At 39.9% G+C, this 13821-nt stretch overlaps 1 protein-coding gene across 2 annotated transcripts in view; it reads right to left on the bottom strand.

The window, feature by feature from the left end:
* enpp2 (ectonucleotide pyrophosphatase/phosphodiesterase 2) overlaps nucleotides 1–10223 on the bottom strand; it is a 32010-nt gene extending 21787 nt beyond the window's left edge. The window contains exons 1-7 of one of the 2 annotated variants that reach the window (XM_038712286.1): nucleotides 10072–10223; nucleotides 9118–9223; nucleotides 3472–3627; nucleotides 1810–1935; nucleotides 889–949; nucleotides 592–689; nucleotides 353–432 (exon numbers count right to left, since the gene is read on the bottom strand). In XM_038712286.1, coding sequence (XP_038568214.1) covers nucleotides 353–432; nucleotides 592–689; nucleotides 889–949; nucleotides 1810–1935; nucleotides 3472–3627; nucleotides 9118–9223; nucleotides 10072–10089 — 645 coding nt within the window. In that variant the 5' untranslated portion in view covers nucleotides 10090–10223. The remainder of the gene's footprint in view (nucleotides 1–352; nucleotides 433–591; nucleotides 690–888; nucleotides 950–1809; nucleotides 1936–3471; nucleotides 3628–9117; nucleotides 9224–10071) is intronic. The other variant, XM_038712287.1, reaches the window with a different exon arrangement.
* Between the last annotated feature and the right edge of the window lie 3598 nt (nucleotides 10224–13821).

Here is a 13821-nt window from a genome sequence, read left to right as displayed (position 1 = left end):
AGCATGTTGTGCTTGCTGATGTATGTAACTTACCAGAATATTTAATTTCAAGGGAACCCTAATGGATTTTAGGCAAATACTACGTTCACTTCATATTGTAAAGACCCTAACTATGAGCAGCGAGGTGACAAAAACTGGTCAGACTCCTTGCTGTAGTTTCAGGTTAAAGTATATTAAAGTAACACTGAAATGCCAACATTACAGCAAAACACCTGTTAATATTAGCCCACTCACATAAGCGTGCTAACCTATTCAGTTACAGCTATACTTGCTATATTTGAGCTAATGTTAGCAGACATTCCTGACGACAACTGACAAGCTGATTGTTGTTGTCAACATCAGTGCTCCTTACCGTAGCCAGTGAGTAGAGGTTGGGGAAAGTTTTGGAAGGGTAAACAGGCCTCATGTATGGAGCATGGGTTCCACATGTTCCTGAAAAGGAAAGCAGGGCAAAGGAAACTCCTCAATTTGCACAGAGACGTCCACAAAGTATCAAATCAGTTGTCTGGTGATGCTCCATAAACAGTCTCCCACTTTGCAGAGGAAAGGACGCAGAGATCGTACAGCTAAACCAAATCTTCCAGGTCTTACTCAGTTTCTCGATGTTGGGTATGACAGTGTTTCCTCTCTTCACGTAAGAAGCTCTAAATCCATCAACTGACAGCATGATGAGCGGAGGGCGAACAAACCTGCGCACACCCACACAAGAGAGGAAAATGCTGTTTTATGAACTCAAACTTGATCAGTCTAGTATACTCCTCGTGTGGCACGTAACAAAGCTTAAAAAGAGAAAACAAATTGGGCGTTGCTGAAATTTAAGGCTTTTGATTAAAATCACTTGATAGATTGATCACTTTATTCTATTTCACTGCTTGGATGTAAACGTACCCAGCAGGACATTCAGCCGTCTTGATCTCCTCACAATCATCTTGAAGCCATGAAGAGTCTCCTGAAGGACATGAGGGAGGGAGAGAGAGAGATTCAATGTATAAACAAGATAAACTAGTGAATGGCTGGTTTGGAACAGCGAGAACAACCAAGTCCTGGTTTCCAAATGAATAGCTAGTACTGTATTTTTGGATTATAGAAAGAAAACAAAGATCGGAGTGGGTGAGAAGCTGACTGTGTTGGCTGTCAGCTGAGCCAGCAGGAGCACACAAGAGATAATCAAGTGCTTTTTACATTTACTATTTTACAAATAATCAAATGTTTAGTGGCCGACTAGAGGCTGTTGTTAGATTTGGACATTGTATGGATTTATTTTAAATACAAGGAGGCATCACAAACGCACACTGAAATGATCTTTCCTGTAATCCATCTTATCTTTTGCCTGTCTGTGTTTTTTGTAATGCACACGCATATTTGTAGGAAGCCGTTTAGAGACCTTGTCTGTCTGCGTATAAATAGCAGATGAATCGTCGATCTCCAGGAGAAGCAGGTGAAACCAGATTTCTCTAATCCCCCACCTGATTCCAGAGACCAGGTTTCGTGATTACATGAACATCATCTTTCCAGAGATTAATTTAGTTACTTAAATGCATGTAAACTCACGGATTGTAAAGAAACATGGGTTGTTAACTGCAGCTTACAAGCCAAGGACAGCGTTTAGTTCAAATTTACTAGCTTATTTGTGTTCGCTATCGAGCAATCTTTAGTTAGTGGAGCACTTTTTCTTGATGGACTTTTGTTTCCAAGCGTGCTCGACTCTGCGAGGAGCAGAATAAGACACACGGGAATGTCCAGAAAATCTACTGATTACAAGCATCTCCAATGCATATCACGGCATACAGGACATTTCAAGTTGCAAACCTTTACACAGTGTCTTGTAGTTGGTACAACAGTCTCCTCTGGCCAGACAGTCATCAGAGCAGTGGCATGCGTGTTGTTCATTTCGAGTCTCCCCACAACGATCTTTACTGCACTCATAACCTCCTTCTGTATACGGGAAAAAGATGTTCGCATAAGAACCAGCAGTGGAAAAAACTGTAGACGTCAACGCCTTTATATATACACAATTAATCTGAAAAATTAGTGCTGAAACCACAAGAGCTGAGGAATGAAAGCTGATCTATTAGTGGAACAATGTTTTGGCTGCATACTTTAAGCTGAGCACTCAGCAGTTTGGGACAAACACTGACACCATTGCACATAGTCTGGTCAAATTCTCAGGATGAGAACACCTCATGAGAGTTGTAGCGTAGTGTAGGATTTGACACTGTCAGGGTCAAGACCTGAGTATAACCATAAAAACAAGTATATCATCATTTTCAGACGCAGGGAGGGTTACAGTGGCGAGGCAGTGGTAAGCCAAATACCACCAGGCTGAAGGAGAGAACATAAAATCAGACCACCGACACTGGAAGAAGCAGGGGGGAAATGTTGACAGACCAACAGAGAGACAGCAATACATGAACAGGGTGAAATAGCAACAAACAAGTCCAGCGAGCATTACAAGTAAAAAAAAAAAAGGTTCAGGCCCACATCAAGGGCCTGCAGAACGAGTCCATGGCTCATTTCCAGCTCATACAAGTAAATTGTACAGCTGGATAATCAGGCTATAAAATTATACCCAGACAGTTGATAAGTTGATTACAAGGCTTAGAAAAAATGTTTTTCAAATGAGAATCAAGCTCACATGTTTAATAAATGTCTGTAGGTTTGAACTGACTGGAACAAACATTTCTTCACTGAACACTATTAAGCACTGTGAGTGATTTTCTAGACAAAACAGAGCAGAAATACAAATTAAGATCCAAATGAATCAGTCTCGCTGAATGACAACATGCTACAAAGTACCAACACAGACACATGTCTTTGGTGTGAGAGACCCGGGTTCGAATCCACTGCGACACACCAATGTGTCCCTGAGCCAGAAACTAGAAAACGGAACATATCCATGAAGTGTTTATCTGCCTCCTCTTCAGCATTTACAGATTTGTTTTAATGGTCATTTATGTTTTACTTGTAACTTATATGTAGACAACAAATTTCTGAAAATGGAGAATAATATTGTAAACAAAGAGCATCCTATCCTTTCTCTGTCTCACACACACAAACACAGCAGAGTCACAGCAACACGTGAGAGTCGCATTACGCCGCTGATTTTCTCTGGACCACCTGATGGATATTAAATGCTGAAAGTCAAAGGATTTCCTCCAGCTTAATGACAAAAAAATTGAGACAGTTTTATTTGGCCTCAGTCCCTTTCCTCTGATATCACACACGCTGCCAAGAATCTGGGAGTCATTGTTGCTTTTCAAATCCCAGCAAAATGTCCATTCTTATTTTTCTTTAAACTGTGCAAATGAGTTTTAAATCAGTATACTTTTTCATTGGCTCAAAATAACAGAACTCATAGTAACACCAATGCAATGTTTGTTTCATCAGCTAAAAAGACTGAGGCCATAAAAACGCTACACAAAAAGGAAAAAACAAGTCAGATGACCAGCAGCAGGGAGGTTGACTGAGTACCTGTCCTAAGGCAGAGCTGATCGAAGTCCGAGCAGCAGCCGTTGTAGGTCTTACACAGGTTGTCACAGCGACAGTTCGGTGGCTCCAACTCAACCAGCTCAAAACACCTGTTCCTGCAGGAGCCGGAGGTCGGCGCGTACTGAGACGCGGGGCGAGCTGGGGACCAAAGAGACAGAGATTCAGACGGTGTGTAGGAAACTCCACTTTTATGTGGGATGAAGCAGCTCTCCACAGCTTTGCACTTCGGTGACCCCAAACACCGCCGAAACACATCTGAAAACTGCACCTGAAGTGATATTTAGCAGTATGCTGTTTTGTGACACAAACACCACAAGATGCAACAGTGGTAAATCTAACTTTGATTTTCACTTCACATCCACTGTGTCCATATCAAACATGAGCTTTCATTTGTAAAAAGTGGAAGTTCATGTTCATCCGTCCCCTCTTCTGTCAGACACTGTGTTGATTAAAGAGCAGAGGAGTAAAACATGAAGACTCTTAAAGACAAAAATGCATTTGCTAAGTTTTTTAGCTGTGTTCCTGCATTACCTATTCTACTGTCTCTCGTCATCTATCCAATATGTTTAAAAATATTTCATGTATTTAAATATTAACATCCCTTGTTTTTCTGTTCTTGTACGATATATTTGATAACTCATTATGAACTCAGCAGTATCTTAGGGCTGAGGCAATAAAACAATAAGAATAATTATTGCGATATAATTTTACTCAATAACAATATAACAAAAGTTCAACACAAGTTTAATTAATTCATTTAACACGTTAAAAAAATAGCAGTTAATCTTTCTAAATAGCACTTAAAATATTTATTTAGTTGAGGAAGAGTAACTGAAAAAGATGTTACTTAATTTTATTCATGCATATTTATTGAAAAAAGATCGTTTTGAATGTTCTACCTCAGATTTGTGAAGTGATCCACTGTTTGGCATCAAGTGTTTCTCACGTTCTGACCATAAATATCAATTTCAAACCACAATTAACCATCTGGTTTCTTCAACTTTCACTCAAGCATTAAACTTAAAATGAGTAAAATGAATGATTTTCTTTAATTTATCGTGATAATTATCGATATAAAATGATGTGAAATTCTTCATCATGATAATATTGTTCACTGCAGTGTATAAAGGAATACCTCTAGTCACTAATTTGTAATTTGAGACAAGCAGCTAATGCCTAATGACCATAATTATCGTACATTATTAAACTCATTGTAGGATGTACGATCAATACTTCTAAATCATAAATCTTAAAGTTTTCCAGCTCAGCTTTTTATGACTCTATTTGCCTATCTGATAGTTTCATTGTATCTTTTGTAAATTATTGGTTAGATGTTTGTGGAAAAATAAAAATTCTCTGTCTAATGTTTCTTTTTAATTTCCCTTCGACATGGATATCTTGATACGTAGGAATGGGATTAGATGGTAATGACGTCACACATTTCCTGTCTGAGGACATGTGGTTGGTTGAAAAATATCTCATAAAATTTAAGGGAGCCGTGATTCCGTGTGCGGCTGCTCCTTGCAAAAACGCATTTGGCTTCGTAAGCATGGTAGCTAGTGGAGAAATATCATGTGTCATACATACATGTTTAGATATCAGCTGGCAAATATGTTCCCTCTCAAAATGTTTACCTGCCCACATATTCTGTTTTACTCGTGTCGATAATGTTATTGTGAATGCTTGACGCACATTGTTATTTCTTTAAATGGCAAACCCTGATTTTGTGGTGCCCAAATACTCCCCTGGTGATGAACTCAACATCTTTCACACGTCGGTCCAAAAGGACATTTTGGCATCTAGCCAGTGGGTGAAATAACAAAATTAGAGAAGCTTCTGTATATTGTACAAAAAACAATGAATGGCTGCACTGTTTGCGTGTCGTTAAAGGAAATTAAAAGTATCAACCTGTACTGACCTGCAGTCATAAGGACCACAAAATTTTTTTTTTGGTTGTATTTCATAATAACTACTAACTGTGACAAGAGGTCTGTAGGCCATGTGCCAAACTCAGCACTTGCTAAACCTTAAAGGCCTCCTCAGTTGTGTGAAGCTGTGGTAATTCTCTCTCACTCTGGGGACTCTCAGGTTCCCTACAACACAATAACACTCTTGTCCACTAAGGACCCAAAGGACAGTGGCCCGGTTTGGATCCTATCCCACCGAGTGAGAACCCCTTGGCTTAACTGAAGACATCCTGGAGAGCTGACAGAGAGAAGGAGTGAACTTATTGCTACATTTCCAACAGCATGCTCCTTGTCCACTAACTCATGAAAAAACAACCTTGCTCAGGGAGAAAACCAAAGGATGCCAACACAAGTTTTTCAGCACGTGTTTGTGTGTTCCTGTGTGGAAATACTGTATGTGCGCGTGTGTGTTTTTGCAAGTACATGTGCATATGTACTCTACTAGGAGGAACCGAGGTGTTGCACTTTAAATGATTTCTGCTGCCCACCTAGCTGGCACAGCAGTGTTGACTAAGAGCTCTGTTGATCACATTTATTCTTGTAAACAGGATTTTTTGTAGAATAATGACTTCTTTTTTTTTGGTGTTAAACTATTGTAAAATCAACTTTCACGCTCACTAGGTCTTTTTCACAGCAGACATTTGACTTGTAGGAAAAGCACAGGTGTTACTAACTACATTAATGACAGCTTCTGTTCAAACAGTGTCTCAGTAGTAAGCTGTGACAGTGAGCCAGCATGCACAACACCAGCACCTTGAATCTGAAGCAGATGAATGAAATTCAGCCATTGTTAATTCAATTTTTTTTTACACCTGTGCTTTGTTGTGACATGTCAGAATGGATTCTGTAAAAACGGCCAATGTTCTGAGCTAAGAAAAGCCCATCCCACTAAAGTCACCCACCTTGTTAAGAACCAGAGTTAGTGCAAGATTTCTTCCTCACCTTGATTTGTGTGCTAATTTTCTTCTGCATTTAGAGCTGCCACTGTAGGCCGATTTATTTTTATAAGGTTTATCTATCTAGTCTAGAGTAAATCCTGTTTTTTTGTTGACCTTTTTTCCCATATTAAATTCGATAAGACTTCCGGTGAGGTTGTATTTTTAAGATTCTTCATTCTACAAATTTCTTAAGCTGAGAGAGCATTAGGGTGAGAGAGATGGTGATCCAGGACTGTGATCAGTACTAGGCCTGTCCATGTTCAGAGATGGAGGAGATGTGAATATACTGTGTTTTTGAAAAATGAGTGAGTAAAGAAATAGCTTTTTTATTTTTATAAATAACATGTAAATGTAATGTTGTTTATCTCGTAAATATTGTATTCTGCAAGAACAATTTTGAAAAATAGGGTTGCAGTCTTGTTTCAATGTGATTTTTGAGTCTCATGAGTAATTAATGGGTTGTAAAGAAACTGTGAACAACTTCCGACACCACTGTGAAGAAGGCAAGATAGCTGAAAACCTTTGGAGAATAAAGCAGTGAAAAAGAGTTGTGCCACGTGCTTTCATGTTCTTGCAAATCCACACTCATGTTTTTGTAATCTTCATTATGCATAAATGTAGCAGAATATAAAGCAACCAAATTCCAGAAAGGATGTCACTATGACAATGTACGGCACAGTTAAGCAAACCTCGACATTCTTTTGCCGACAGTGTTTGAGAATCTGGAGGAGAAAATGAGCTCTTAATATTGACTCAAGGCAGAGCAACACAAACACACTCTCTCTGCTCCAAAAACAACAACAACAAACAAACAAAAAAAAAACTCGGGCTGACCAATCCCAACCTCGCAGCGTCACAGTGATCCGTTGTAACCTTCCACCACCACCACATACTCTGCCTCATTTCGTATGCACTGGCAGACACTTCATATAGAAAATAACCCAGTAAAAAAATTCCTCTGGAGCTGCAGCGTGCAGAGTGCAAAGTTGCTTCTCATCTTATTGCAAGCTGTTAATGTGTAGAGGAGTGATCCTACAGCTGGAGGTGGACATGTGTCACTATGGTTGATTGTGGGGTGACTGATTGCTCTCAAAACTCACAAAAGGTTCAAGATTTACTCTGCTCTAAAAGGAAATCTCCACAGTAGATTTCTGCGTGTGTCTTGGACCTGGAGCGTAGCTTTAGGCATGTCCTACCTACACTTGGCCAAGATACATTAATGCAGGTCCAAAATACACTTCACGTGGCCTGTGCTCAGACACTTTGGCAACTAAAATAAAGTGTGTCACTTTTTCTCAGGTTTGCTTTACTGAACACACTTGTTCACTTGTAGTTGTGTGTCGAACACAGTTCTGAGGAGCTTTCACATAAACTTAATGCACCTTGCCACTGTTCTCATTCATCTGACAGCAGAAAAACTCCACAATACTTGTAGTGTGGTGATATAAGGCTGCAGTTATTATTATTATTGACTGCTGTAATGGGAATTCATAGGGGAATGGGAAACATATTGCATGTAACCCTGGACTCAGGGAGACTCATCTGTGATGTGGCACTGAATCTGTGTAAACGTAACAGTCAAAATATCCCTGTTCTCTGTGTTATCCAGACTTCAGGGACAATGTGTCTCTGTGGGATGATATGATTGACCCGCAATTCCCACCACACTGCTATTTCAGTTAATCTTACACATAAGATGTGTGAAAAAGGTCCATCACAATTTCTCAGGGGCCAGTGTGACATCCTCATATTGCTTGTTTTGACCAACCAGTCGAAAAGCCAAAGATGTTCAATTCAAAAAGCGGCAAAACTTCACATTTGAGAAAGCCACAGCGTGTTTGGCACTTCTGCTTCATAAATGACTTAAAAGATTGATTATCAAAATGATTGTTGACAGTTTCATGTTGCGATGACTGAAAAAATGTTATACAGAAAACTAGAATACAGTTAAATTGCTGTCATGCTGAGACACCACATTTTCTCTACAACTCTAAAGCTGCAACAATTAGGTAACTAATCAATTAAACAGAAAAATAATTGGCAACTATCTACTATCTTTGGTCAAACAAAGCAATATGAAGACATCATCTTTAACTCTGGGAATCCGGGATGGGCTGTCGTCACTATTTGTAGATATTTCACGGACCAAATGATTAACTGATGAATCAAGAAAACAAACTGCAGAATTATAAATATAGAAAATATTCCTTTGTTGCATTTCTGCAGCAAAATTCTGCTTATTTTTCAGACTTCTCTCTAATTTTTGTGCTGGATGGTTACACCTCGTCTCTAGAAATGACTACATTGTTCCAGTCTGTGAAGGGAAAATCACTGTTCAGTATACCTCAGCTCAGGTACGTGCATACTGTGACGAGGAGTAGCAAGCACACGTTTCTTCGTGTTAAAGTGACAAAATGAGAAAATGCATTCCCAGGTAATCTTCTAGCACTTGACACAGTAAAATTTTGTTTTTATTTTACAGACAATCCAGGTTCACAGCTTACTCTTGACACTCTTGTAGGAAACGATTCTCTTGCTGATACTGTCGATAAGGAGGTCAGAGGTCAGGGTCGGTTACAGAATAGTCACTGTGAAGGTGGTGTTGGGGAAGATTCAGTGTCTTTTTCAAGGCCACCTCAGTTGTGTGAATGTTTGCCAGCTCAGAGGTCAAGCAGTTCAAAGATGTTCTCTGTGTTTCCCAGTAACAAGAACTGCGTACTCACAATCTGTCCTGGCTGAAGTCCCGTCCTCTCCAGAGCGTTTGGGCCGGTCGTAGACAAATCCTGAACACACACCAGTACCGCACAGGACTGACAAGATCCAAACAAGCTGAGACAACAACACATCTGATATTAGAAACGCAAACTGCTATAGGTTTATCAAAAGGTCATGAGGTTTATTTTCCATTAGAGCGTCAACACAGGGGGCAGAGAAACAACAGACACTGATTAAACAATATACTTTTTCCATTCCATTTATTAATTTAGCTGGTGCTTTTATCCAAAGCACAATAATTATGAGGCCCTAATTATTCTCATTCAAAGCCTGTCAGGTCTGCCTGGCTATTTCTAGGTAATGTTACAGATATTTTTCTTTTTTAGTTTGTTTTACCTTTGGTGTGATTGTTGCAAAATCCTTTTTTTTAAAAAAGTTTTCTATAATAACGAAACTAAAAGGTCACGTGAGATTGAGTCTTCTTTTGTGCATTGGCTGCTCCAAAAATAAGTTTGTGAAGCATTAAAAACATACATTTGGACACTTGAACAAAACACTAATTCAAAGAGCTGCTCCTTGACTGGGAACTGGTCTAACTCAAGTCCTGCTGATTGCATTTTGTCGATGACTGGTGCGGCGCTTAGTTCAAAGTGAATAGGGACCACCCGCATCCGCATAACAATCACCTTTGATACCTTGACGAATTGCTCGACACTTGGAAATGACACACGAATCTCCGATTGTTCTGCAAATGTTTGGCAGCAGAAAGGGAAGAGGGAAGAGTGGGGTGGTCGGAAAAAAAGCTAAGAACATCAGGGAAATGTCCTTTCAGCCACAGTGAATAACGCACCGAACTACAAAATACACGGTTAAATGCGTAATTACGCACGGATTTACGCACAGCGATATCTATATTCTAAAGTGACCTGCAGCTAAAACTTGTACTTGTACTCTTACCGTACCGGTTTCTGCAGCAACATGTTCCTCTGTCGGGCTGCGCGTAGTCCTGTGCTGTAGGTCGGAGAGGGCGTGATGCTGACTCCCGAAGACGAAGGACCACCGGAGAGGAGGACGGTTGGAGAGAACAGAAGAGAGAAGGGAAGAGAAGGGAACTGAAAGGAGCGGACCGGATTCTTATTGGTGTTTGTTGGAGGAGGGCCCTTACCTTGGCAAGGACTGAGTTGATTGAGAGAACAAGGAATAAAGATGGGAGGAGGAATGATGTATACAGTTCACGTCAGGAGCAGAACACCACCAGCTCTACATAACAGCCAGTTTCCCATTTTTAATATGAAGGGTTGTAACATCCACACTCAATTATCTTTACACCAACCTGGGGAGGCGGCGAGGGGCTCTACACCTAAAATAAAATAAATACTGAAATGTATTTACCCCAGTAAATGTAATGTTCAAAACACATATATACATACATATATTTTACTTTATCTGCCAGGAACACTTTTTTGTAATACTTTATTAACAGCAATATCATTTCACTGCAGCTGGTAGGCCTTGGCTACTATATGAATATGAATTAAGACAATTATTATTATGGTAAATAAAGATAGAACAACAATAAACCAAACATATGAAAGGTTGTTTATTTTTCTTCAGATGAGGGTTTCTTTGCTGCTGTCACTGAGACCTTATGTCCTCAGTTCTGACCCTTAACTGTGTATTCATGAAGGGATTTCTTCAAGGGGTGATAGCAAAGGAGCTATTGAGCCATTATTTCTCCCTTCATGACTTCACATTCACGTCATTGGCGACAGGAAGCAAAATCTGTCACACTTGGTGGGGAACCTTTTGTTTACACATTAACACTAAATCTAAATACATAAGCCTATAGATAAAATATTGTAGAAGACACTTGACGTTGAGGTGAAAGGACTTTTAGTGTTTTCAGGTCAAAATGTGAACTCTTCTGTGTTTCTATTCTTAGGCTTCTACACAATGGGTATAATAAAACCATTTTTATCATCAACTATTGTTTAGATGAGTTTCACATGTGAGCAACCTCTTTGTCTGCATACAAATTCGGTCCTTTCTCTTTTTTTAAGATAAAGTGGGCGGGAATTTTTGTCAGGAAGACAAACTACCCAGACTCCACCTGATGTAATGCTCAGGGCAGTCAGAAGCACTGCAAAGGTATTTCAGATTAACAATGAAACCCTGGTAAGATATCCCAGTAAAGTTAGTCCATCAGAGGTTGCTGAAGATTGATTTGCCCATCACTGCCAGTAGAGTGTTTCAAAAACCATGACATTCAGCTTTCCGTGAGGAGCAGGACAGTCAGCGGGCAGAATCCATCATCACTGCCTCAGACATTTATTTTGGTCTCTCTCCTGTTGAAATCCGCAAACTTACAAACATCTATGCAGTGTAATACAATGTTGTCCCTGTCCACACAAACGAGGCAGAGAAGACGAAAGAAGGGGCAAACTGTTTCTCTGGCTTTCTAAAGAGACACCCATCTAGCTCAATCACGACCCCGGAGGCCACCAGCCTTATACATGCCAATGCCTTCAATAAGCACAGCGCGGACCAGTCCTTCAAGAATTTCAAGGAGGTGATAGCAAGAACACCAGTTTGAGCCACGGTCCATTTGTATCTACAAACCAAACAAAGTGAGAGCCAGAAGAGGCTACAAGCAGGTGGGGTCTCTGACATCTGAGAAGGGAGCCCTGGTCACCCTCTCCTCTGCTGTCTCTGCCACCCCAGGTCATGACCAATTTTCTAAGTCCCGCCCCCACAGGAAGTGCAGGAGGGGCATATCCTAGTAAAGACCATGCCTCCAGCTCCTAGTCAACCACTTTTCCCACCTGTCAACTGATGGGCCGAACTATGGCGAAGAGAATGTGGTTGTAAATTACCCTGTCCTCTATGAACATGTTAAACAGGCAGCAAATGATGTCTTGACTCATGAAAGCTACTGTGGCCTGGCCAAGAGCCTCATATGCTTTTCTAAATAATTTGGGACTCATGTATGATGCACTAGCAGAACTATCGGAACTGTCTCTTCAGCTCTAAAAACAAAGCTGCACAATCATAATGGCACATAAGGCTATTTGTCTAGAGGTAACAGAGGTGTTGTTCAGTTTGCTCCAGGCTTGTGATGCGTTCCGTGACTTTTTCCTCTCCCACTGATCTGCCAGAATACCCGCCTCCTGATTTACAAATGAAGCACTGCAGACACCATCTCCACATTTAAGAGCAGCTTAAGACATTCCTATTTGATAATTCTTATAGCTCTGACTCAAGTGAGTCCTGAACCATCCCTTAGTTATGCTGCTATACGACTAGACTGCCGGGAGATTTCCCATGATGCACTGAGCTCTCCTCTCACCATCTGTATGCATTCTTATCCCATAATACACGTTATAAACTCAACTTCTTCCCTCTCCCATAGACTTGTGCTTTCTCGTACTTCTCTTCTCCCACTTTCTGCAGGTTTTTCTGGCTCCTGAGCTGTGGAGTCTGGATCTGGGGTAGACGGCCGCCTGCTGCTCCCATGTTCCTCCTGCTACATTACCATTATTCCTATCATTATTGGGGGTGGGAATCATCAGAGGCCCCATGATACGATATTATCACGATACTTATGTCACAATATGATATTATTGCAATTTAAAAAATATCGCGATGTATTGCAATTTATTACCTTTTTTCTAACTTCAAATTGTCCCCAAAGGAAAACTCTTTTTCTAGTGGACTGAAAAAGCAACAGATTTTATTATTATTATTATTATTATAGTACCAAAAAGTAAAATTCTCATGAACAATTTATATAATAAAAGATCAACACTTGGTGTCTGTGTATCGCTACAATATTGCCACAGAAAATATTGCGATACTATCGACCCCCCCCCAATCATTATCTGACTTAATATTATTACCACTACCATTCCTTTAAATTGGTTGAAGCAGTTGGCCGCCCACGCTGAGTCTAGGTTCTGCTTTTCCTTGCCTCTGTCGCCAAGTGCTTTCTCATGGTGGGAATTGTTTGTTATCTGTAAATAATACTACAAACAGTACAGTCTAGACCTTCACTATGAAAAGTGCAATTGGATAACTCATGGCAACTGTCAGAAACCCAATCACAATTATCTTTGCAGTTAATGTCAAGGTAACCAATTTAGGTTATTCGGGTTTGCCGCTGTCACGGCTATAGCTATGGCCTCTGCTGTGACGATGGCTTTTGTTGTTGTTATATATGGCGGTGTTGTGGTTAAACTACTGTATTCCTAAACTCCCTGAAGGCCCATGTTCCTGAGTTACTTCTACCGTTTCCTTCAACAATTTTTCATCATGACTTTGTTTGTATCTACTGTAAATTTATGAAACCAATATTATCTCATATTTTTCAATACATTATTATGACCTTTTAATTTTAACACTTAACAGTTTGTAATCCCAACAAGGGGACTCAAAGGTTTCCAGGATAATTCACAAGTATTAAATGGAAATATATGCTGACAGGGACTATTCAAACAATGTCAAGAACCTTTACATGAATATTAAGACTTTGTCTTTTATTGTCTTATTTAAGTATAACAAGATGAATTTAGGACGCTGATTAAATAAGAAAACTGTTTTGAATCACAATCTTGAAACCCATATGGTTATCTAAAAAGGCAGTATTGAATTCTGCATGTTCTTTTCATTGTTTAAAACCACCAAATTAAACCCAAGGAACAGTGCCAGTCCACCCA

The sequence above is a fragment of the Micropterus salmoides genome, unplaced genomic scaffold, assembly GCF_014851395.1.
Source record: "Micropterus salmoides isolate LMB-PRFRI ecotype aquatic unplaced genomic scaffold, ASM1485139v1 Ms_hic_scaffold_11, whole genome shotgun sequence".
Taxonomy (NCBI): Eukaryota; Metazoa; Chordata; class Actinopteri; order Centrarchiformes; family Centrarchidae; genus Micropterus; species Micropterus salmoides.
The sequence above is the reverse complement of the archived record's forward strand: the minus strand, read 5'-3'. Positions and strand labels throughout refer to the sequence as shown.